General features: G+C 48.4%; 1 protein-coding gene across 2 annotated transcripts; it reads left to right on the top strand.

The window, feature by feature from the left end:
- The first annotated feature begins 183 nt into the window (after window positions 1–183).
- LOC122370347 (ero1-like protein) lies at window positions 184–20,646 on the top strand. 2 transcript variants are annotated; one of them, XM_043345852.1, is made up of 14 exons: window positions 184–559; window positions 3,890–4,037; window positions 4,529–4,648; window positions 5,337–5,420; window positions 9,955–10,020; window positions 11,195–11,277; window positions 11,718–11,912; window positions 13,953–14,017; window positions 14,848–14,865; window positions 16,215–16,307; window positions 16,747–17,011; window positions 17,328–17,481; window positions 18,342–18,484; window positions 19,124–20,646. In XM_043345852.1, the coding sequence occupies exons 2-14, from the start codon at window positions 3,903–3,905 to the stop codon at window positions 19,173–19,175; spliced, it is 1,473 nt and encodes a 490-aa protein (XP_043201787.1). In that variant the 5' UTR covers window positions 184–559; window positions 3,890–3,902; the 3' UTR covers window positions 19,176–20,646. The 2 variants fall into 2 exon arrangements, with proteins under 2 accessions (XP_043201787.1, XP_043201788.1); XM_043345853.1 differs by lacking the exon at window positions 14,848–14,865 and having other exon boundaries at window positions 305–559.
- Window positions 20,647–22,190: the final 1,544 nt, after the last annotated feature.

The raw sequence follows: 22,190 nt of genomic DNA on the forward strand, positions 1-22,190 counted from the left end.
GGGAGGGTCCCTTTAATGCATAGCATCTGCTTTTTTTTAATTTGCTAGTCAATACCAAATGATAGTCATCGCTCAGAACCAGGAACATTTGTGAACAATTGCATTTGAACTCAAATAGATATATAGTGTGATTTTTTTCGTTGATAGTAGGTATGTAAATTGATTTATTAATTTTTTTCTGACAATGTGAATGAAAATTTAACATGAAAGTAAACTGTTAGGTAAAACTAAAATATTAAAACATATCAACCGATAGGCTCGTCAAACATATCAACCGGCATTTATCATAAAGCAGACTACATTAGTTTTTCTAGGCAAGACCAAAAGGTGACATTTATTGTTGATCAGCCTTGGTTGATCAGTTTCATTTTGTTTTAGTCGCACACAAGTCGCACAGCTGCAGCCTGCAGAGAGCAATCTGTTGAAATATTTTGGTTTGGATTTTGACTTGTCGGCCTTGGACTTGTCGGACTTGTCATCGTTGCGAGCAAGTTGCGACCTGAGTTCGTACGGTTACGATCATTTCAATTTCGGTGTTTATCTACGAATCGAGGTTCAGGTTAGTATCCCGCCACAAGTTGTGTCTGCCACAACAGTCAACGAGTTCAAGACACTACTTGATAAGCACTGGAGAGGCATCATGTTCGACACTCCCTACCCTGAAGAGCCTAGATCGACCGTTCCGTGCTTCTATCCTCAGGATACTGAAATCCTTCTCCTCCACGCCGCAACCCCCCTCCGGCCTGGACAGGCAACTTTATCTCATGCGGGCTGCTCCCTTGGAGCGGCACCGCTGCTCCTGAGGGAGCGCACCCCGTAGCCGGGTGCAGTGACAGTGAGTGCCTTGGGGCTGGGTGGCCTGTCCTCTGGACGGGCTCAGCCCCGGCGACTCATTAGGGTGCCTGCCCAGACCAATGTCTCCCCCTAATTCCTATCATCCTTCCGGCTCTGCAATGGTCTTGTCAGACCGAAAGGGCCTAACCCAACAAAACAAACAGAGCCTAGATACTCCCAAACCTTGAGCTGAGCTTGAATCCTTGATGAGAACGGGATCTCCAGGCAAAGTAGCCTTTTTTCCCAACTACCAACAAGGTTGAGGTAAGGTAAGGTACCTAAGTAGTATGAATTGTGATTTGTCGCCCATTGCTTTGGGTCATGGGTCACTGGGTGTCATTCTTTTCTCATTTCAGTTTTCAACCTATCACCCAATGAAAAGCCAAATTAAAATCAGCTATTGATTAGGCATACCCAAGGCTGGCATACCTACCCAATCTCAGTTTACAACAATGTTTGTCCTTACCATTATCTATCGCATGTCAGTCAGACATGTTGTGTTATCTGCACTCCATTTATCCAAATGTTAGGTACCTATCATTTGTATTTTATGAAATGTTGCTCAGAAAATGGAAATGATATATTCTAAAAATGGAAATGATATATTTCCATTTTGAAAACCAAAATGCACAGCAACCTGTTTGACAATAGGTGCACTAAGCCGCTCAATTGTGCATGAAATGAAGGCAACCAATCAAAAGACCACATTTCATTTAGTTGAACAGGAAAATTGGCTGTTGAACAGGTTTGTACTGGACAGCTGTTTTTCAGGCTTGATGTAAACAAAGCGAGGCTCTTCCAGACGGTACCTATCATTGCATTTGTAATGAACCATGCCACATATATGATGTAAAATTGACCAACCATTAGAAAAGCTGATCCTTGTCATCCATATTTTCAGTTGGATATTCATCATTTTGCTAACATTTCTGAAAAATAAACCTTGAAGAGTGTATGGGTGGCAATTAGGGTCCAAAACATCTCATCTCTTTTGTTTTGAATGGTGGTGTGTTGGCAATTTTCCTGCATTTGCTTTCTAAGTGGGCAAACTGCCTTCCTTATTGCTTCATTTACTTCTGTATGCATGAAAGAAGGTGAAATTTGTACAAATAATTGTATGAAAAGCTTGATATGCTAACATATTGATATGTAACTTGATGTGTTACTGCTTGTCCCATGCTGGCTTTGTGGCTGAGCTCTATATCTAAACTAAAGTCATAGGGCTAGGGCTATATGCCAAGCTACTGAGCCTTATAGCATGTATGTCTTAGTTTTCCACAAGGATCACCTGAAGTCAGACCATCTCCATGTGGTCTTCCTATAAACATCAATGGGAGACATGAGGAAACTATTTATTTAGAGCTGAATATAATATAGGTATATCTTATCTCAAGGCTCAAGCACTTGGGAATATAGATGTAGATAACATCTGAAGCTAGATCTTACATCTTGGACCTTGTTTGGTGTACATGGTATCACTAGGGTCATTTTAGTCATCATAGTCTTTGTTTTGGTGTCAATAAGTCTTAATCAATGTGAGCTAGGGAATTGGACAGGCACCAATGAGCTCAGAATGAACTGTTGATTCAAATCATGTGAAGCTAACTTCCCTTGACACTTGACAGCTGACCAACTTTTTAATCTGACTGTGGTTGACCTGAACTTGATTTGAGGTGAGAATAATATCCAAACTAAGTTTTCCCAGTATGCTGTATGTACCTATATCATTTGATATGGCTGATGTCTGAACAAATGTTTTGGTGCCAAAATAACTAGTTAGTTGCTTGGGGCAATTTTCTCAAGTTTTTTTTGGTCAAAAACCCGACCTCGATATTTAGGATATTGACCTAACCTCAAGAGACTCGAAAGGTCAGTGGGTGACCTTATTTATTAGGGTGCGTTTCATCCTGTTTCATCCAGGACGTTTCGCGTCAGCCAGCATTTTTCCCTGAACCTCTAGCCCAATTAGATATTAAACGGCGAGGGAGATCGTACCCATCGGCCATCGCCTCTCGCGCAGGGCACATGTAGAAAACTGACAGGTCCGGCGAGGGTCCGGGCTGACCAACACTCCACCGTGACTAGAGGCTTGTGAAGACGATTTTTTAACGATTGGAGAAATTCTGCAAGTGCCGGCCAGCCGAAGCGGCCCGGCACTGTTTGATATTTGAGAACCAATAGCGACATAAATAACGAATACACATGGGGCTTGAAGGCGCATTCGGCCGGCTATGCTCTCCAGTGACCTCAAAGCTGCTTAGATAACCTGATCAGTGCCCTAGAATGAAACAGTTTTGCTATGCATCCAATCTTATAGTGTCTAGATAGAAATCTGCCTAGACAATAAAAATATAACCACAACATAATAACACAACATAACAAAATTCCATAGCAAACTAGCTCTGTGGTGTCGGGTTGCGGTGTGAGATGAAACTATCGTTAAGTTGCATGTATATTGCCAGGTACTAAGCAGGCAGACATGTCTAAAACAAAGTAACTTTGAAAACATTGACTGGACTGTGGTCATGTCGATTGTTCGTCGGCCGTCATATATATCACGGCTGTGCTACCGCGGCCGGTGGGTTTCTCGGCCGGTATTTAGGCGTCACCGCCCGCATCGCACGGGCCGCGATGACGTAACGCCTCGCCGGGAACCCGGCCGGCCGGCTGACGCAACTTAGACGAGCCGTTCCGGTCGCGGTAGGGCGGGCTGATAGCCGCCCGCCGACCGGCCGCTGCAGTCGCGGGTACCGGCAGCGGGTTGAGCGGCGGTGACGCTCCTTCCTCTGAGACGGACTGTGTGTCTGTCGATATACGTGTCACTCTGTGACAGGCGGAGAGACGCTTTGTGACGCCCGGGACGTGACACGTGGCAGTGTGTGAAGGAACCCTTTGGGCGACTGACAGACACCGGCCTCGCCTGTGACAGTTGGCGGACACCTGTGACAGTGGATCTTATGAGCTGACAGTTCGCCAAAGGTCGCTCCCTCACACCCCGACCGGCGGCCAGTGCTGTGAGTCGTGAGATGGTGACCAGTGGTGCTGGTGATCGCAGGTGGACCGGCAGAATGCCTCTGCCGGGCTCGCCGGCTCTGGTGCTGGGGCTGGTACTGGTCGGGGCTGCGCTGGTGGCCGGACAGCTGAGCTTCCCTCAGGGGGCTTCGGCCGAACAGAAACAGGCCAGAGACCGCTGTTTTTGTCAGGTGAGTCGGCGACCGATCCGTACCTGTGGGTCTCCGAGAAATAGCCTGCGCCGATTAAATGGGCGTGTATGTGTGGTGCGTAAGGAGGGGTTGACGACACGGGGGTTTCACGGGCTCCTGCGGAATCCAGAGTAAGGCCGGGTACTGGATAACTAAGGGATGACGTTTTCTACCGGGTCACGATAATAAGGAGATGTGTGTATTTTGAGTGCTGGTGACTGTACCGGTTGGTGTATCCGGCATGTTCCCAGGTCCTTGGCTAATGAAAGATACAATACCTAGCTCCTGTTGCCTTCCTCTTGGTCCTAGTGCCTACTGTTATGTAACGGCGTAAATGCTGCCGAAGTCGATTAGGGCTCAACCCCAGAATTTTACCACAGCCAGACATTGGTTTTATACGTCGGGGACATAAAGCGTGCCACTGCTTCTACTTTGACCTGCTGTCGTAACTATTTCGTTGTTGTAACCCCGTCAATCGTCATCTGTGGCAGCTTGAGGGTCAAGTGGATGACTGCGAATGTAACGTGGACACAGTCGACTTCTTCAATAACGTCAAGATCTTTCCGAGACTGCAGTCTCTACTCGTCAAGGACTTTTTCCGCTTTTACAAGGTAGGTGAACTTTTTTTATTATGCGAGCTTTTATGCTTTCGGACATGAGTAGTTTCGTGTTGCTTCGCGTATGCACGAAGGTTCGCTGGATAATATTCCGTGTTGCCTGTCTCTGAGTTGCGCGAAATGATGCAAACTGGGGTTCCACGGGCTTGTGCTGCATCCAGAATCAGGTCAGGCACAGGGTACCTCCGATGGACGACGTGTCATAGCGTCAGAGTCCTGTTTGTCACTGAGTAATACCAGCGGGTGGTGCGCTACAACGTGGGATGTCGTAGATATGTCGAAACCTTAGTACTACTAAAATATGTATTCTGCAATTCAGCTGTTGAAGTTCTGTCGAACAATGTGTTATGTCGAGCAATGACGTGTCTAAGCTTTTTATGTCGGAGTTATATCGAACACTGTCGATTGGCGGTAGCAATACGGAAATGGTTACGTAACAGCGCTGTATTTGCTATATAGTGGTTGGCTCCCATTACTTAATGCGATAACTGAATGTATTTCCAGCTATATTGTGTGATATGGCCAGCTGCCCATAAAATATGATCGGCTGATATTCCTCGAACGTTTTTTTTTTTCTCCGAGACCAAGACTGAAATTAGCTAGACTACTGGACGTAGCGAACACCCGACGTGACACACCTATTTGTGACTGTTTCTGACCGTTCACCCTCATGTGTCCCCAGGTGAACCTGAAGCGGCCCTGTCCGTTCTGGGAGGACGACGGACGCTGCTCTCAGACCACCTGCCGCGTCAAATGCTGCAATGAGGTGAGGCTACTGAGACCATAGCAGCGGTTGGTCACGGCGCGTGAAACTAAACCGCCTATTACATTATCCCGCATACAGCGTCGAATAATGGGCTGTAAAAACACTTGTCGAGTCAGTAAATGTGGCTCTTCCATTCTCGAGTTACTGACCCTCCCTCCTCTTGCTTTGAAGGTCATCGGGATAGAAAAGGCCACCTGGCCTGCAGGTTCCGTTCTCTCCGAACATTTACGGCACATCCAGTCTTGAACGTGCGTTGAACAAAGGGTGCCACCAAAAGCGCACATAAATGAATCCTGAATTCCACAATGCACAGTGGCCCTTTTTCAGAATTAGCACGCATTAATTCCCACATTACCTGAAAGTGGTGCAAGACATCACCACGTGATCAAGGACGTATTCCCTGCCAATGCAAAGACAAGAAAAGAAACGAACTGCCCAAGGAGATTCGGCCCAACAGCGACAGGCCGCTCGGCCCAAGATTTGGCGCACGTTCGCACGGCTCGCCCGCCGGCCCAGGCCGCTCCGAACGCAAGTGTGGCGAGCCCGCCAGCCGACCGCGCTGCACTGACCGCCAGGACGCCTCAGGGCGTCACGTGACCGCATCTGCAGCTGTTGCCAGCCACCGTTAATCGTCCCCGGCCGGGCAGCAACTAAGGTCAGCGCGACGCGAACAATACAAACACATAGGCGCTTTTGACGTTAGATCTTAAGCCGACCACGGGACTTGTGCGGCTTGGACATCAAACGCGACAAGAAATCGGACAGTTTTTCTTGAGCACAGCGTTATGCCTATATGACATTGCAATAAGCACATCTTATGGCAAAAGTCAAGCCACATTTAGGCGCCCACCAGGTGACACCAGCTTCGAGCCAGGTCAATGAGCTTAGTCGTATCGAATAGGAGCCACAGCCGCTCGCGGACTGAACTGGCTCACGTTATTCACCGTAGAAGCAAAATGGCGCAAAATGGCGCGATGCCCTTTGGTGGACATAGTCAGAAGAGATCGGCGATTCGAACGATGTATAATACGATATGTCCCAGAGTGTGTTACTTAACATAAAGCTTCATATGTATGCCGCCATCTCCAGTTAATAATTGTCCTGTTATTGTGTCCACAATATTCGGCAAAAGTGGTCTATTTAAGTTTATACAATGAAAATTGTGGTTTCTAGGGCTTCTACGTAAACTCAGCTTCACAGCCATGCCACTAATTTTTAATATTTTCTCACTGAAAGCCTTACAAATTGATGTTCATCTCACCCTACTTTTTAGGGTCCGCCGGTGGTGTCCGCGCGCCTCTCGACAAACTTCGATTTTGCGGTCAGTTTTACCAAAGATAATTATTTTTTAGGAGGTAAAAATGGCACCATCGGATAGTTTGGAATGTTTTGCACACGATTAGACTGCTTGTTACTCAAAAGAAGAAAAAAAATATTTTGAATTTATGCGTGCTAATTCTGAAAAAGGGCCACTGTGCAATGGCCAGACTCGCCGAGTGTTTTCTGCGATGTCACGTTTCTCCTATATTTGACTTTAGACTTGGACCTTTTCATGGCTTTGTATCACTTCAAAATTACTAATGCTCAAATACGTTTCATTATTTCGAGTGGCAAGGCCCGTGTTGGATTCATTTATTAAATTAATGCAATGTTATGAACTCTTTTGAATGAGCCTACGCAAAGTTTGATGGATCGAGAAAGGCTTTCTTCGATCTCTCATCGAAGTTGTGCCTCTCCCAAATGATTACATCCTGTGCGATTTGCGGTATTCAAATAACCCAGGTGTCCAGGCATTAATTGTGCACCGTTTTATATTTCGTAAGTCGGACTTGGTAATGAAGCGTTGTTGGAAAATTACTTCTCGGGGATTATTAAATAGTGTAATGGCATTACAGTTGAACATGTCGCGTTAGTGGACGGCCAGACCTTTGTATCCGCTCTCCTATTCAGATCGCACGGCCCCCATTCAGCGGCATTGGAATGGGCCAACTACGTAGTTCAGCGGGCCTTCCTGAGTTGCATCAACCCCCGATAGCTGCGTCATATAAAACACTCATACAGGTGTCGTGTACGTATTTACACGTCTGCACGTTCGGATTGTTCCCCAGCTGTTTAGCGGAAGCTCTGAATCAGACGGTATCCTGCCGGATGATGCAACGAAGTGCACGTTTGATGAAATGTTTGCTATTCGGTAAAATAGATTTGGCATTTATGGCTGGTGGTTCAGCTTAAACACCTTGCTATATGAGCTATGATCATGATTGTTTTACTGGGGAGGATCGAACTAACACTCATCTGAATCATATCATCCTCGCTCAAACAAGTGGCAATATATTCCAACTCCAAGATGCTATCTATAACGAACTTCACCAAACGTTCCATTTGTCATCGGATATGTCTGACCTTTGGGTTATCCGTTCTGATCTTATAGGCAGCAGGAATCAAGGGAACGAGGGATTATCCCAGCCACACGACTCATGACTGTTTTGTCCCATCCGTCGGAGCCAGGGATAGTAAAGTAATACCCTATGAACCAAATTTAGAAGCGATATGTAATCCTCTCTAGTAGTTGTTCAGCTCGTAAACGTTTTCCCGAATACATCAACTTCTTGGGAACTGAACAGCGGGCAGGTCTAATATGTTGAAGAAAAGCTAGTCGGAGTTATTTCCGACTCATCCACACCACATTTCACCAGAAGGTAATTGTTCTGTCGTCTCCACGACACGTGCAGAGCGCGCTCGGCGGCCCAACACCTGTGCCTAGTTAGTTCTGCCGCGGCGGACGGCCCGGCATGTCAGCAATCATGACCGGCGTGAACACACTCACGCTGCCAGCTGAACCGTATCAGACATCAGTTCGTGTCAGGGAGAGGGCTCCGGCCACCGCGGGAGCGGCCGCAGCTGTGAGATGTGTGTCTGTCGGTCGGTCCGTCTGTATGCCTGTCTGTGTGTCAGTGTGTCTGTCTGTCTGTCTGTCTGTCTGTCTGTCTGTCTGTCTGTCTGTCTGCCTCGGTCGGTCGGTCTGTCTGCCTGTCTGTCGTTTTATCTTTCACTGTCCGCCCTTCTTCACAGTTAGAGGCATATTTTCCCAGTTTGTTTGCCTATTTTTCGGTCTGTCTGTTGTCTGTATTACTCAGCGACTTTCCTTATTCGTGTCGTGGTTCGTGATTGGTGCTGTATGTATGTGCAGCTTGTGCCAGTCACGACTGTGTGTTTGGATAGCGGCACGCCTGACTCCTTTCTGCAGGTCACTGATGTCTAATGATATGTTAAACGGCTGTTCTGTCGACTGCTTTGGCGATATTTGACTTGTGGGAATCATGGCTTGACAGTTTTGTGGGTATTCTTCAATCATGGGTCTTCGTTGGGGCCTGGACTTTTCCTTAACCCGCGCACCGACGGGGGAGGGGGGCGGATATCCACCCCCTAAGATTTTTCGTGAATAGCGGGAAAACGCGCCGCGAAATTTGGTATGACTATTCCCTTATCAATTTTACACATGGTGTGCAAGTTTGAACCTCCTACCTTTCAAGGTCAGGTCACCAGGTCACTTTGAATGACCCAACCTCAAGTCACTTTTTTGCAACTTTGTCACCGTGCCAGAGCTACAGTAGATGTCGGAGGCCTTTGAAAGTCGCAGGATGTTATTAGGTCATTAGTAGCTACAATTTGTATATCTCGGAATTTTGATATCGGTGACCTAAGGTCAGGTCAATTTCGCGACCTCCCCATTATAAGTCAATGGGGGAAAAATCAACTCCCTGTTTTTACCACTAAAACGGGTCGGAATGGCCCCATATACCATACATGACTTCATATACGATCAACCTTCACAACCTTGAGGTCTGTTTTGCTGTTGGGCAGCTGTGAGGTCATGTGACGTCATCAAAGGTCACCAAAGGTTTTTGGCCAATAACTCCGTACAGGAACAAGCTACAGACGCGTGGATGGTCTCATTGTGTTCAGCTCGTCAAGACGCATCGAATGATACACATGATGACCTCGAGGTCACGTGACCTGAGGTCAACCTTTGACCTTGACCTTTCGAGGTCAACATATATATCATTCGATGCGGATTGACGAGAGGATCACGATGATGCCCTTAGTTTGTTCCTATCTTGACTAATTCGAAAGTTATTCGAGAAAAACTCTCTCCAAATTTAGCGCCGCCATTTTGACTTTTTCGACCCCTGTGACGTCATCTTTGACCTGACCTGAAAATGACCTTAGTAAAAATTGTAGATCTTGACCGTGCGTATCCGATGCCGTTTACCGCTTGTCGCTATCTTGCTTCGTTCTCGAGATCTCAGGGGGGGGGGGCGGTCATCCGCCCCCCCCCCCCCCGTCGGTACTAAGTTGGCGCAGACCCCCGTCGGTGCGCGGGTTAACATTTGGTATGCTTTTAGACATTTTCTTTATTGTCATGCTTGTGATTGTCAATACGCTTATCTGTGTTATACAAATTAGGTTTAAACTTAATCATGCGTCAGTGTTGAATTGAGTTAACATGCATTGCATATCTCTTTTTCGACAGGACGAGCTACCGATCGGCCTCAAAGCTGGAGCGCCTGTGGAGCCTAAGGAAGATCCAGCCTATAAGGTACGCACGTCAAACACGATCCCTGACAATGCGCTCATCGCTCCCGCCCGGTGAACTTTGTTTGCATGGTTCTTATCCGATCCAAACCTCCTCGTTTAATGCCGACGCTCGGACGTAAGATTTTCGATGAAGACGGCTTATCTCGTGACTTCCACTAGTTGTTCGTAAAAAGTATACGTGCTGCTTACACAGAGTCTCAATGTGAGGCACTCAAGCGCCTACCATTTCTGCGCTAGACGAGTGGGCTGCGGTAGATTGACGTGTATATGTTTGTAGGCTGAACACATCCGTAAAAACTGACCGACATACCACAAACCACGCTGTCTGGGTGCCGCCGGAAAGTTGGTTTTGTGTTGCACAAATCCCTCCGTCTGGGCTCTCTCGGAAAGTTGGTTTTGTGTTGCACAAATCCCTCTGCAAGGTTAATTAAGTCGCGACTTTTCTCTGAATCATGTCTGTCAATTTGCTCGGCGAGTGGAGCGTTGACTGACCGAATGTTTTGCTGCAGCTTGTTTTAGACTTGTTTAGTCAGCTAACTGTAGCTAGCACTGACCTTTCACGTCCAAAATTTACACTGGTGCACGCATTTCAGTTACAGCGTCACATAGTGGGCCTATGACATATAAGAAACTGCATCGTTACTTCGACCGGGTTTATTGTTTATCCTAACACGACCAGGCTCGCTCGCAGAGTCCTTAGTGCAGTTCATTTCATGAATCAGACCTCTTCCCTGTGCGGCTTAAATTCGAATTTCTCTGGAGTGAGTGACCTAAATCGGTCTCTCCTTCATATTTTCTATTTACCTCCTTTCTTGTTTCTCTTCCCTTGTTGTTCTCGCCGCCCCACCGCTACCCCTCGCCTGTAACCATCATGTTACGACATGTTACGACGAACATTTTACACTAACTACGGGGTAGTTTGCAATGCCATCTCGCCAAAGTAGAGCGGCGATGCGTTACGATTAAGGACGTTTCTTCATACGAACTATAATCGACGACATCGACGAATCGTTGACACATTATGCTCCCTTCATTCAAACGCACCTACTCTCTTTAATATCTACCCTTGACCTGTAGCACAGGTAGCACTCACGGACGTAATGCTCCCAGCTTACATTCCTATCCCGTTGTGGATACCTCAGCTGACCGAGGACCGCTCCTCTCTCCCTCGGCAGTACACTGAGGAGGCGCAGACGGAGAAGGACGACGAGGCGGACTGCGATGGGGACAGCCTGGGGGACCTCAACACCACCATCAGGTGCGTACCTCGTCTTCAGATAGCCTGAGGTCAGAGGAAGACCGCACCGCGAGTTTTTTTTATCCCGGCTAGCTGAACTAGCTGGTCAGGAAGAGTGATAAGGGAAATAAACTTGACATATCTTCATTTTGCGCGTGACATGTGCCCCGTTGTGCCGTGTAGGTCACGTTACCTACATGCATGGGAAGTAGTCCGATTCTTGAGAAAAGAAATTTAACTTCATTGCAAGGCTGCAAATCAGTCAGTCCAGCCGGACTGCTGACATTTGTATAAGTCTAGTAAAGGCGTGACCACGGCTGACTGAAAGACTTCGCTTTACGCTTTACGCTCGCTCATACTTATGTGTGAAATTTATGATAAACTGCACAGAGATGCATGCACACCTGGAAGGATACGAACTTTCGAGAATTGTTTTGACGTTGTGGCACGATCGTCCGCAGCGCCTCTCGTCAGAAGCGGCTCGATCGCTGGACCGCCCATGACGACGCGCAGGACAACTTCTGTGACGTGGACGACGAATCGTCGGCGGACATGCAGTTCGTGGACCTGCTGCTCAACCCGGAGCGCTTCACCGGCTACCGCGGCGACTCGTCCACGCGCGTCTGGTCGGCAATCTACAACGAGAACTGCTTCAAGTGAGTCCAGATGAGCGACACACCCGCGACGCCGCGCATTTGGCCGCGCAGTTCTGTAGCTGACGGAGTTGCGTGATATGCAGAAACGCGCTGCTTAACCCGCGACCTGGTGGGGGGGGCTATTTTTTGCCCCCCCCCCCTCCGGACTTTTCGATATATCTCCAGAACCGCTGCGCCGATCGTCACCAAACTTTCAGTACCCTCCCGGACATCAATTTCACACATTGTGACCAATTTTTTTTTCCAAATGCTATGATAGGTTGGCCGGAAATGACGTCAGAGTGACGTCATGTTCTGCCGTTTTCGACCCAAAAAAGGGTTTCGCGGGAAGAGCTGTCAGGCCTATAGCTTTGCAAATACAGAAAAATGATAAGGACATAAAAGCTGTAGATTGGACAGGGATACAAAACTGCTATCTCGGATTTTTGAAATTTTTGGATTTTGACCCCCAAAAATCAAAAAATATATATTTTTTTATATAATAATAGAAAAATCCAAAAAGTTTTTTGAATTTCGCAAAAACCGGAATATATGTGATAGTCCTTACCGCCTTCCATCCACATACCAAATTTGAGATTGATACCTCTTTTTTGGCGAAGTTATAGCGAAAAAACTGTTCAAAATTGATGACGTCAAATTTTCAAACTCAATTTTTAGCAATTCTAGACCCCGTAGCGCAAAACAAAGACCACCATTAGACTCCCCGTGACGAGCTGCATCGAATCAATACCCATTTTATGCAAAACTATCAACTTTAAAATTTGACCTTTTTTGGCCTGACCTTGACCTGACCTTGACCTGAACTTCACCAGAAAGTGACCTAAGCCGTACCTGATAGTCTTATAACCAACACCATTGAGTTGGAAATGAAAAATTGACCATAAAACATGTATCACACAACCTTAGTAAAGTTGGGCTCATGTGACCTGACCTGTGACCCTTGGTGACCTGACCTGTGACCTGACCTGGTATTGCCAGTGACCTCTAATAGCAACATATCTACTAGGCAACTGACGCCCTACCGCTGATTCTCGACAAAATGCGTTTTCCTCGGTGTTATAACGCATTTCCTAGAAGACCCGTGAACGGTGAAACATTTCATCTTTGACCTGACCTGTGACGTCATCGGTGACCCCGAGGTCAATGAAAATTGGTTTCCTTCGACAAATTTAACAGGCCTTTCGAACGCCGTTTGAATTTTGCGGATCCGTCCAGTAGTTTTGGAGATACGAGGGGGGCAAAAAATAGCCCCCCCCCCCCCACCAGGTCGCGTTATAAACAGACCCCACCAGGGCGCGGGTTAATTGATATGCATATCATCAATATTATTAGACGGGCCGATAGGCTTTAGAGATGTAGTAAGGCCTATGACATATTCATCAAATGCGAAAGACCTATTGTTCATTAGGAATATTAGTTTTAGTTAAATATACATTGAAAAAGTACTGCTAGGGCCGGCGCTTCTCGGACTTCCGCGGCAATTTCCGCAAGCTAAATATGGACGTGGCTGAACCGGTCCCGACTTCAGTTACCTCATTCCGCCAGGACACCACGGCGCTGACGTTCGGTCGCGTTTTTATCAGCAGGCTGCCAGTCTGCTGCGGCTATTTCTTGGTTTCTCATCGGACTAATTCATGTAGCCTGTACGTTTGACCAACGAGAAGCCAAGAAACGCCAACAACGAATTTCCTTGTAGGGAAAAACTGGCAGCTTGCTGATGAAAAACGGAGACCGAGCAGCGCCCACGTCCCACGTTCAGTCATCTCGTATTAATGGCATCCGGGATGTCTAGCCAGCCTGTAATGTAGCCATGCAGTTCATGTCTGCACCTTGTCTTCAAGCCTTTCTATCCACTTATTTGACTTGGCCGCAATAGGATGTGGTCTAGCGTAAACCGGTGAATGCTAAACCAAAACCGTGTGCGTGGATTTCTGACGATGCGTCTAGGAAGAACCTACCATAAGGGGGCAATGACCTTTAGTTTTAGTTAACTGGAAGCTGTGTTTACGCATTTTTTACAAGTTGTTTTTATTTTTTCAGACCGAAGAGCGCTAGCAGCACCCAGAATAAATACGCGCCCATGGTGGACACCACGAACCTAGGAGGTGAGTGGGTCTCGCCGGTGGTTGATGGGTTGGTTTGCTGAGGGGTGCAGGTGGGGTTCGTAGTGTGTGGTCCTGCAGTCCACAGATCGGTCCTCTATGTGACGAGGGCGCACAGCGGGATGGATGGAGTGGACCACTGACAATTTCTGTCACAGTCTGCAGCTCAACTTTGTCTCCCTGCTGTGTCATCAGCGAGCTTGCAGCGGCGTGAGGGTGATAATTTCGTAATGGGTAGACAAAGCTACTAAAGTTAACCTTACCATGGTATATTGAATTTTTGTCCATCTTTTCCAGTTATTTTGAATTATTGGATATCTGTATCAAACTCCTCATCCCCTGTCAATAATTAATTATGATATTTCACGTTCACTGCACGACTTGCAGGTTTGCAATGCATGCTTTTTTGTACGGGTAGGTTTTTGTGTCCAATTAGGGGACTTTTGATTTGCCGAATCACATATTCAGGTGGCCAGTAAATAGCATTCATTGACAGACACCCCTGGGCCCTGGCCCTATCGAGTGTTGAGCAAATATGCCTACGTTTGTGCGTACTATTTTGTTCAGTATCAATGCCTGCTCTTGACCTACGTTTGTGCGACAGTATCAATGCTCCGCTGTTCTCCACATATTGTTATCAAGCGACGTCTTCATACCCTATCTAACGATACTAACCCACTTTGTGTGCCGTCCGCTTCAGTAGCCGTTAACTGATTCACTTACCTGCGAATGCTCTCTCACTTGTCCTGTTTAACAAGTCCCCTCGCTTGCCTGTGTGTTTGTGTGTGGCCTCTTTATTTGAGTGACGCTCTCCTCTGTCTCGTCTAACATAGCCGATCCGTTGCTGAGTGGTGAGTCAAGCGACCCTTCCGCGCCTCTCTCTCTCTCTCTCTCTCTCTCTCTCTCTCTCTCTCTCTCTCTCTCTCTCTCTCTCTCTCTCTCTCTCTCTCTCTCTCTCTCTCTCTCTCTCTCTCTCTCTCTCTCTCTCTCTCTCTCTCTCTCTCTCTCATGCACTCTTTCCTTCACACTGACTCGCTCACAATCACACCTCTGTAAAATGGTTACATGATGTTAACTGTGCTTTTAGCCGCTAGCTCTGTCTAAGTGTCTAGCATCCAGTTTCTTTCGCTAGTTTTATGCTTCGAACTGTCAATATTTACTTCCGCTCTCTGAAGCTCGAATTTTTTCAGCCTTTTTCGTTTAGCTTTTTCAATTTCATTCCACTTTCATGACGTTGGCTTCATCTAGAAATAATTTGATCTCGGAACTTCCCGCTACTGTCAGTTTGCGTGTATCATGGTCAACAGAGAGGGTGATTAGCCCCATTCGCTATGGCATGCGTGCTAGAAGAAGAAGACACCAAGGCTACGGGATTGTCTCGTTTCGGAGAAGAGCCGGGATTTAACATTCTAACGAACCAACTAATGTTAACCAGACGAACGAATTTTCGCCATATCTTATTTGGCGCAATAGATCCTCTAGCAGCCGGCGCCCCCCAAAGCCCCTATAAACAAACTGTGTTACGCGTCAGCTGTCTTTATTTGCTTAAAAAGTACAATGCATAACTACTCATTGCCGAATTCATAGTACTGTTGAAAGTGGAATAACGTGTAAAACATGGAAATTTCCACTCTGCACGTAGTTTTACTATGTTCTGCGGATTAGCGTTTTTCCGTTTCTCTTCCATCTTTATGCACCTCCTTGTCTTATAGAACTCCCACCCCACGCCCACCTGGCTATAACTACGTAGACCGTAGCTCGCTCACCTACTTTTCACGCTCCGTACTGTAGTGTTAGCTAGAACCAATGGGACGGTTGGCATGCCATGGAAAGGGTTTTATTTGCTGTGCATGATGTAGCCTTTTATAAGGATTGGTTCAGGTGTCAATAAATAATATTTGTTTTAGGTCTACTTTTGCGGAACATAAGTTAGTAGAACCCATTAACATCCGATCGGTACTAGTTATCCATCACTAGAAATGGTACAATGGTATGACTTCAATATCATGCACATGGTGTGGCCATGTAAGTACAAGTATAACCGTAAAAATGTAGCTAAAAACTAACTCGATCGCTACCCGTCGCCGTTTCCTACTGCCGATCCGGTTGTGTTATGCTCCCTCACTCCCTGGAACACCGTGTTTATCTGTTATCTCGTCTGTAAGCGCGGTGTCTGACGCAGTCGTCCCGTGCCGACCAGGTCTCTGTCTCGAGGAGCGGGTGTTCTATCGTGCCATCTCCGGTCTACACACCAGTATCACGGTCCACCTGTGCGCCGACTACCTCCTGTCGGGTGAGTGCAGAGGAGAATTAGCGTCCCGGCCAGTCTCCGGTGCCGCGTGTCCAGGCTCTCAGCGGCCCACTCGGGTGCCGATGTGGAGTAGGGTGGGGTGGCTGGACAGTAGACTTAATACAGCTGAGAACACGTGAGAACGGTGATCTTGGGTCATTACATTGGCACAATGAATTAATGGCCACTGAGGGGTATTCTGGGAGTTTGCCCTCTTTTATTGAGTATTTCTTTAGCCGTTCAGAGTCCGAATGCATGTGGAATTAGTGATATTTGCTCGTGCTGGATCATCGACCGCTGTAACAGCAGTGGTATCAATCAGACCATCATGCTTGATTGAAGGACACGAAGCCAAGCCTGTAAATGCCGACTTGGCTCCATAGTCTGCACAGTGCACACATGCAGCTGCCCCCGTGTGACCTTTAACTGGGTGTTCCCATAGAGGGCTGCCGCGGCCTGGACCGTCTGGCTCCCGGCACTGCCAAGTGGGGCCCAAACCCCGCCGAGTTTCACCGCCGCTTCGACCCGGAGACCACCTACGGCCAGGGTCCGAGCCGGCTGAAGAACCTCTACTTCTTGTACCTGCTGGAGCTGCGCGCGCTGGCCAAGGCGGCGCCGTACCTCTCGCAGCTGGAGTACTTTACGGGGAATGAGGAGGAGGATCAGGAGGTCCGCATGGCCATCAGGGATATCCTGGCCGTCATCAGGTGAGGGGTCGGGGTGCGGCGATGGAAATAGTGGGAAGGACCGCTTATGTGTGGGAGGTGTGGCTTGTAGTCGAAATCTGCTGCCGGCTGGCTGGATTGACTGGGCTTGTTGAAAAGTTGCTGGCAAAGTTTCTGACCATCTAGCGTGGTTTCTGTTTTACCAGTGGTGCTGTTTACGAAAGGTGCTCATGAAAGCTCCTTTCGTAATGAATGTGATTCGTAGTCAATGATCTCGTCGTCCCTCCTTCCTTTCCAGCCGTCGACTAACCCGGTATGGTCCCTGTCTCAGCTCATTGTATGCTCTTTATGCCCCCAGCTCGTTCCCGAGCCACTTCAACGAGTCGGAGCTGTTCCGCGGCGGGAAGCAGGCGCGCAAACTGAAGATCGAGTTCCGCGATCACTTCCGCAACATCTCCCGCATCATGGATTGCGTCGGCTGCGAGAAATGCAAACTCTGGGGCACCCTGCAGGCGAGTCCGACCTATAGCACCGGCAAGGGTTGCTGCAGCTGTGGATTTTGGTTTGGGGCATGCTGAGCAACCAGACCTTTGCGTTTACATACCCTGTGCCGACGGGCGGTTCGGTGGCTAGACGTGTCTCACTTACTTTAGAGCCTCACTAACTCATTCATTGAGAGCGCCTGTGAATGGGCTATAGTGGAGCCGATCCGGAAGGTCCTATGAATGATGTATTGCTGGGGCGACTGGCGGCGGCTTTTGGGCGGATATCGCAAGTCAGACGATATTATAGCTGGTCTGGCCCATATGCCAAATAAGATGATAGGCCATAGCGATATCTGCCTTCCCTTGTCAAGAGTCGGTAGGTTACACATGATTTTAGCACATTGACATGCAGACCGCTGGTCTATGGCGAGACTGGCCTGCGAATGACCCACGCCGGATGTCAATGGGATATTCTGACCTGGCCGTCTGCTGTAATGATTATGTGGCGGGTATTCCGGGCGCTGGTGCTACCAGCCATTGCCGCCTACCGTGCTGTCATAGATGTTTATGACATAGATGACATCACGGCACGATATTTCGTGCGATCCGTGTGATGTTTATTGCATTGAGGTGCGGTCAGGATGATGTGATAACATATGGTCTCGCAAGCGGTCTGAAGCGTGTGAGGCCGTATAAATCAGTTTCATATATGTATTTTTAATGAAGAATGTCCTTGCATATTTAAACTAGGTACTGGTTAACCTGGCGTCATCCCTGCGTCTTGTTTCAGTGGCTCTCTCGTTACGACTAGTTGTGTATATTGTAGGTAGATTCTACCCCACCTCAGAACTGCCTCGCATTGACTGATAACCTATCGCCAATTTCAGACGCGTGGTCTCGGCACGGCGCTCAAGATCCTGTTCTCTGGCAACTTCGATGACCCGGCGGTGTTCCAAGAGGGCTCCACGCGCCGACCCAAGTTCCAGCTCTCCAGAAACGAGATCGTAGCGCTCTTCAACGCATTCGGCAGGTAGGTGTCACTCCTGCTTAGCGGTGGGTTCTGCTAAACACGTGAAGTGTCGTTATTCTTACGTGGGCCTTACGTGGGCCTGTAGACTGTGTGAGTTTTCTTTCTGCTTTTTGGAGATTTGTGTCAAGACTCATTCAGCACCAGCATTAGGCGTTCAATTAGATTTACTCCCAACGCTGATGCTCTTGGTATCGTTCAGAAAATAACTTTCTCGGAGCATCTGCGTAGTGGGGATGACCCCCGCCCGCGTGCCGCCTCTGTGCGTGTTTATGCGTAGGTACCGCGGTTAGCGGCAGCGGCGAGTGGCCGCACAAATGCGCCGAGTGCTCTCCATTGGCGGCGCCGCCCTCCCAGGGCACTCGTCCGCCGCTCCCCGTCCGGTGAAGGTTACCGCTGTCTGTTCCGCCCCCGCCGGCCACCGCCCCGCCGCGCGGCGCGGTCATTTTCAGAGCGCTGGCGGCTCAAAGTCCGGCTGGATGGCTCGAGTTGCACGCGGCTATAACCACTCCACCTCGGCGGCCGTGTTCAATATCCCTCTTCCCGGTACGACCTCGCCACTGTGCACCGCTCTTGTCTCGGCCACTGACCGCTCTGACGCTCGGTCGTTGACCCCGACTGTCTCCCCGGCTCTGTCCACAGACTGTCGACAAGTGTACGGAATCTGGAGCAGTTCAGAACGGGCGAAACCTGACCGGCGCATAGGATGGTGCCGTGACGGTGAGCGTGACGACTTCACCGGTCGTGACGGTTACGAGACGCGTCCTGGGGCTCACGGTTCGGCGTCTGAGGTTCTTGGATCACCAAAATTATCAGCCTTGAACCGGAGGGCTGCCAGCCACGGAGTAGTGATCACTAACGTTATTTAAGCGGTATGTTACTTCTGTTAGGAAGGAGATTGCTCCCCTGAGAGACTGGAAGTTGTAAGTGCGAGTCGAGTCACTTGCGCGCCTCCCCGCCCCTGGTTTGATATATCGCGCTCGAACTGGAACAGAGAGAGGAAGCGGCAGGTTGAGAAGTGTGAGCGCCAGTTTGAACAGAGTACGCACAGGATGGGACCAGGCAGACGGGGAACGTTCCAGCTGGTGAATAGCGAAACCCGTGTTTCAGGGATGCAGGGGACATGGTGCGGGCCGCAGGGACATGGTTGTTAGCAGTCAGCTACGGGTTATATGAAAGATTTAGCCACCGTTGCTTTTCCGGCTGTCTGATACTTTATGACGTAGTAAGAAAATCGGTCACCGATTTGCTTAGCTGCCGTGTTGTTTGTTTTTCGTATGTTTAGTTGGGATTTGTTGCGACTTTAACTCACCACATTGGTTAATTGTTAGTGACCATTAATTCGATGCTGGTAAGTGGTAGGTGCGCATGCAGAACATTTGAGCATTACGCGAGATGCATTCACGTCTATAATATGGTGTCCCCTGCCTGGTTTTTGGCTAATTGTCCGTGAGCGTTAAACGTTATAGATGTGTTGTTTTCTTCTATCGAGTTGTTAATGTTATTCAAACTTCACGCTCATACCGAATCGTGTACTGCATAATTGTGGTTAATCAGGCAAGTATTCGGCCGTTTCCTTTATCAGGTGATGGTTCCTATAATGTGACGTTATGCCAGCACTGACCGGTCTTTCAGACATATCACGTGCCCTTCTATCGCCGGTCTGCCGTCAAAGTAACCAGCGTGTGATTACTTACTGCACTCTCTCACTGTGTGCGAGTCCATGCATTGGCACGAGGCGCCTACTGGCACTGTCTAAACGCGTCCTTTCGGCGGGTGGACGTGAGCAGACTTGGCTACCGTCCGCTGTCGGGTCCATTTAAGGGTCAGTGGATGCCGAGATGTCAACTCTGGGCATTGTGGCGGTATATGTCGATATGTGAGCGAGGATCGCCCACTTTCCGAGGTGCGCGCGGCTGGATGGGGAAGTTGAGGTTATTTGGTCGGTCGACAGAGGTCACTAGTACTACTGTCTGATCGGTTTCTTCGAGTGGATGCAGCTGGACAGTGCCTGTCGCCTGTCTGCCTTTGGTTTGTGGGTCGATCTCGATGTGTTGACCAAGTGATGAGGAAAGGTTAGTTGAGCGTTGTGACCGAATTCTATTTATTTAAAATGTCTTGTCTGTAAGGCAGTAAATACATGCAATGCTTCGCAACTGTGCATATGGGTGTTTGTGACTGCTGTAGGCCGGTGGTACGGGAATGCAGTTATCTTGTCAATGATAGCAATGTGCACTCGATATGTAACTTTTTGTGACTGAATAGACGTGAATTAATAGCACGTGGTCACAGGAGCGGATAGTGGCAGATAATGATCCTTGACAGGCAAGACGCACCAGCTGTGTCCTACGCATTAGTTGGAGCGGTAAAAATGAAATGCAACTTGCACCTAAGAGAGCTCCTTATACTGAAGAAGCGAGTTGATGGCACTGATTCAAGCTGGTCCTGTCAATGGGATCAATTCCAATTCAGACCAAATACGTGCTACTGTTTAATAATTTCGCAAACCCGAAAAATGTAGGTATCGGGATTTGGAAGCATGTGCGCAAAATATAAGGCACTGGTAAAAGCTGTCCAGGGCCCCAGGCTGACTCGATCATGTAATTATGAACTGTGAACCGTTTCACATGCATTTTGGCTGTATGCGTCATTTGACCATTGTCGGATGTCTGGAGACATTATCTGCTTAGTACAAACTGCAAAAAGCCTACAGCAAAGTAAATTGACGACTGACGTAGAAAAAGTTGACGTAGAGAGAGAAGACATGCATAAGATTCTTCTTCGCGAAAATAATGCATTTCATTCTTTTCAGTCCTCCTTAGGGCAACTTTACTTAGCCTGTCAACCCTGCGATGGATAACATACCAACGTCTTTAGTCTACACATCACATAGATCGTGTATTTTTGTGCTAGACATTGTTTACATCCACCACATAATCAAGGTAGACACCACTCATTCACTGCAGTGAGCACTGGATCACTGGGTCTCATGGCACCCATTGCCCCATCAATTCCACCATGACTCTGCACAAACGTGTGAGTCGCGACCCGGCGCGCTGCGTGTGGGGCGTGCTGGCACCGAGCCGCGACGGAGCACCCGCGGCTGACCTCTGACCTGTGGTGACACGGGTGACCCGGCCGGGGAGCGGCCGGCCCCTGCGCGGCACGCCCGGCCCGTAATGAAGATTTGCTGGGTCACCGCCCGGTGGCCGGCCGCACGAGCAGCGGATCGTCGGAGTTGCAGCGTGCGCGGATAATGTGCTGCTGAATAGTGACACGATTGCGACGATATTTGCAAAGAAGGTAGCAGGAGTGACGACTTTCAGGACTGCCGACGATACACAAACGGCAATAACGTTTGTCGTTTGCAGTTGTAGCTCCTTGTAAATGCTTCTTATAACCGCTAAACAGGACAAGGGTCACATATAGGTAGACTTCAGCTCATTCATCGCAATCGAAGGACGCCTCGTATGAGTTCCTACATGGGCCTCTAGAGTCTGGTATCTTAAGAGTCATAAACGTTAAGTAGAAAAACCTCGCGTGCAGTCAGCCCCTACTTCACAAATATTTACTAAGGTATCTTCTGAGTTATGAACAGTCTCGCTGAGCGTGTGACCTGCCTCGCACCCTTCCCCTCCCCGTCTCGTTAGTGGGGCCACGCGGCGCGGGGCGGCGTACGGTAGCGCTCGTGGCAATTACGCGTCTAATT

Source organism: Amphibalanus amphitrite, unplaced genomic scaffold, assembly GCF_019059575.1.
Source record: "Amphibalanus amphitrite isolate SeventyFive unplaced genomic scaffold, NRLGWU_Aamphi_draft 001125F_arrow, whole genome shotgun sequence".
Classification (NCBI taxonomy): Eukaryota; Metazoa; Arthropoda; class Thecostraca; order Balanomorpha; family Balanidae; genus Amphibalanus; species Amphibalanus amphitrite.

What these genes read in the sequence shown, in the direction of transcription:
- LOC122370347 (XM_043345852.1), top strand. Translation starts at nt 3,903, where the DNA reads ATGCCTCTGCCGGGCTCGCCGGCTCTGGTGCTGGGGCTGGTACTGGTC. An exon ending in GACCTCAACACCACCATCAG is followed by an intron (nt 11,278 to 11,717) that starts GTGCGTACCTCG and finishes GATCGTCCGCAG; the next exon opens with CGCCTCTCGTCAGAAGCGGC. An exon ending in CTCTTCAACGCATTCGGCAG is followed by an intron (nt 18,485 to 19,123) that starts GTAGGTGTCACT and finishes CTCTGTCCACAG; the next exon opens with ACTGTCGACAAGTGTACGGA.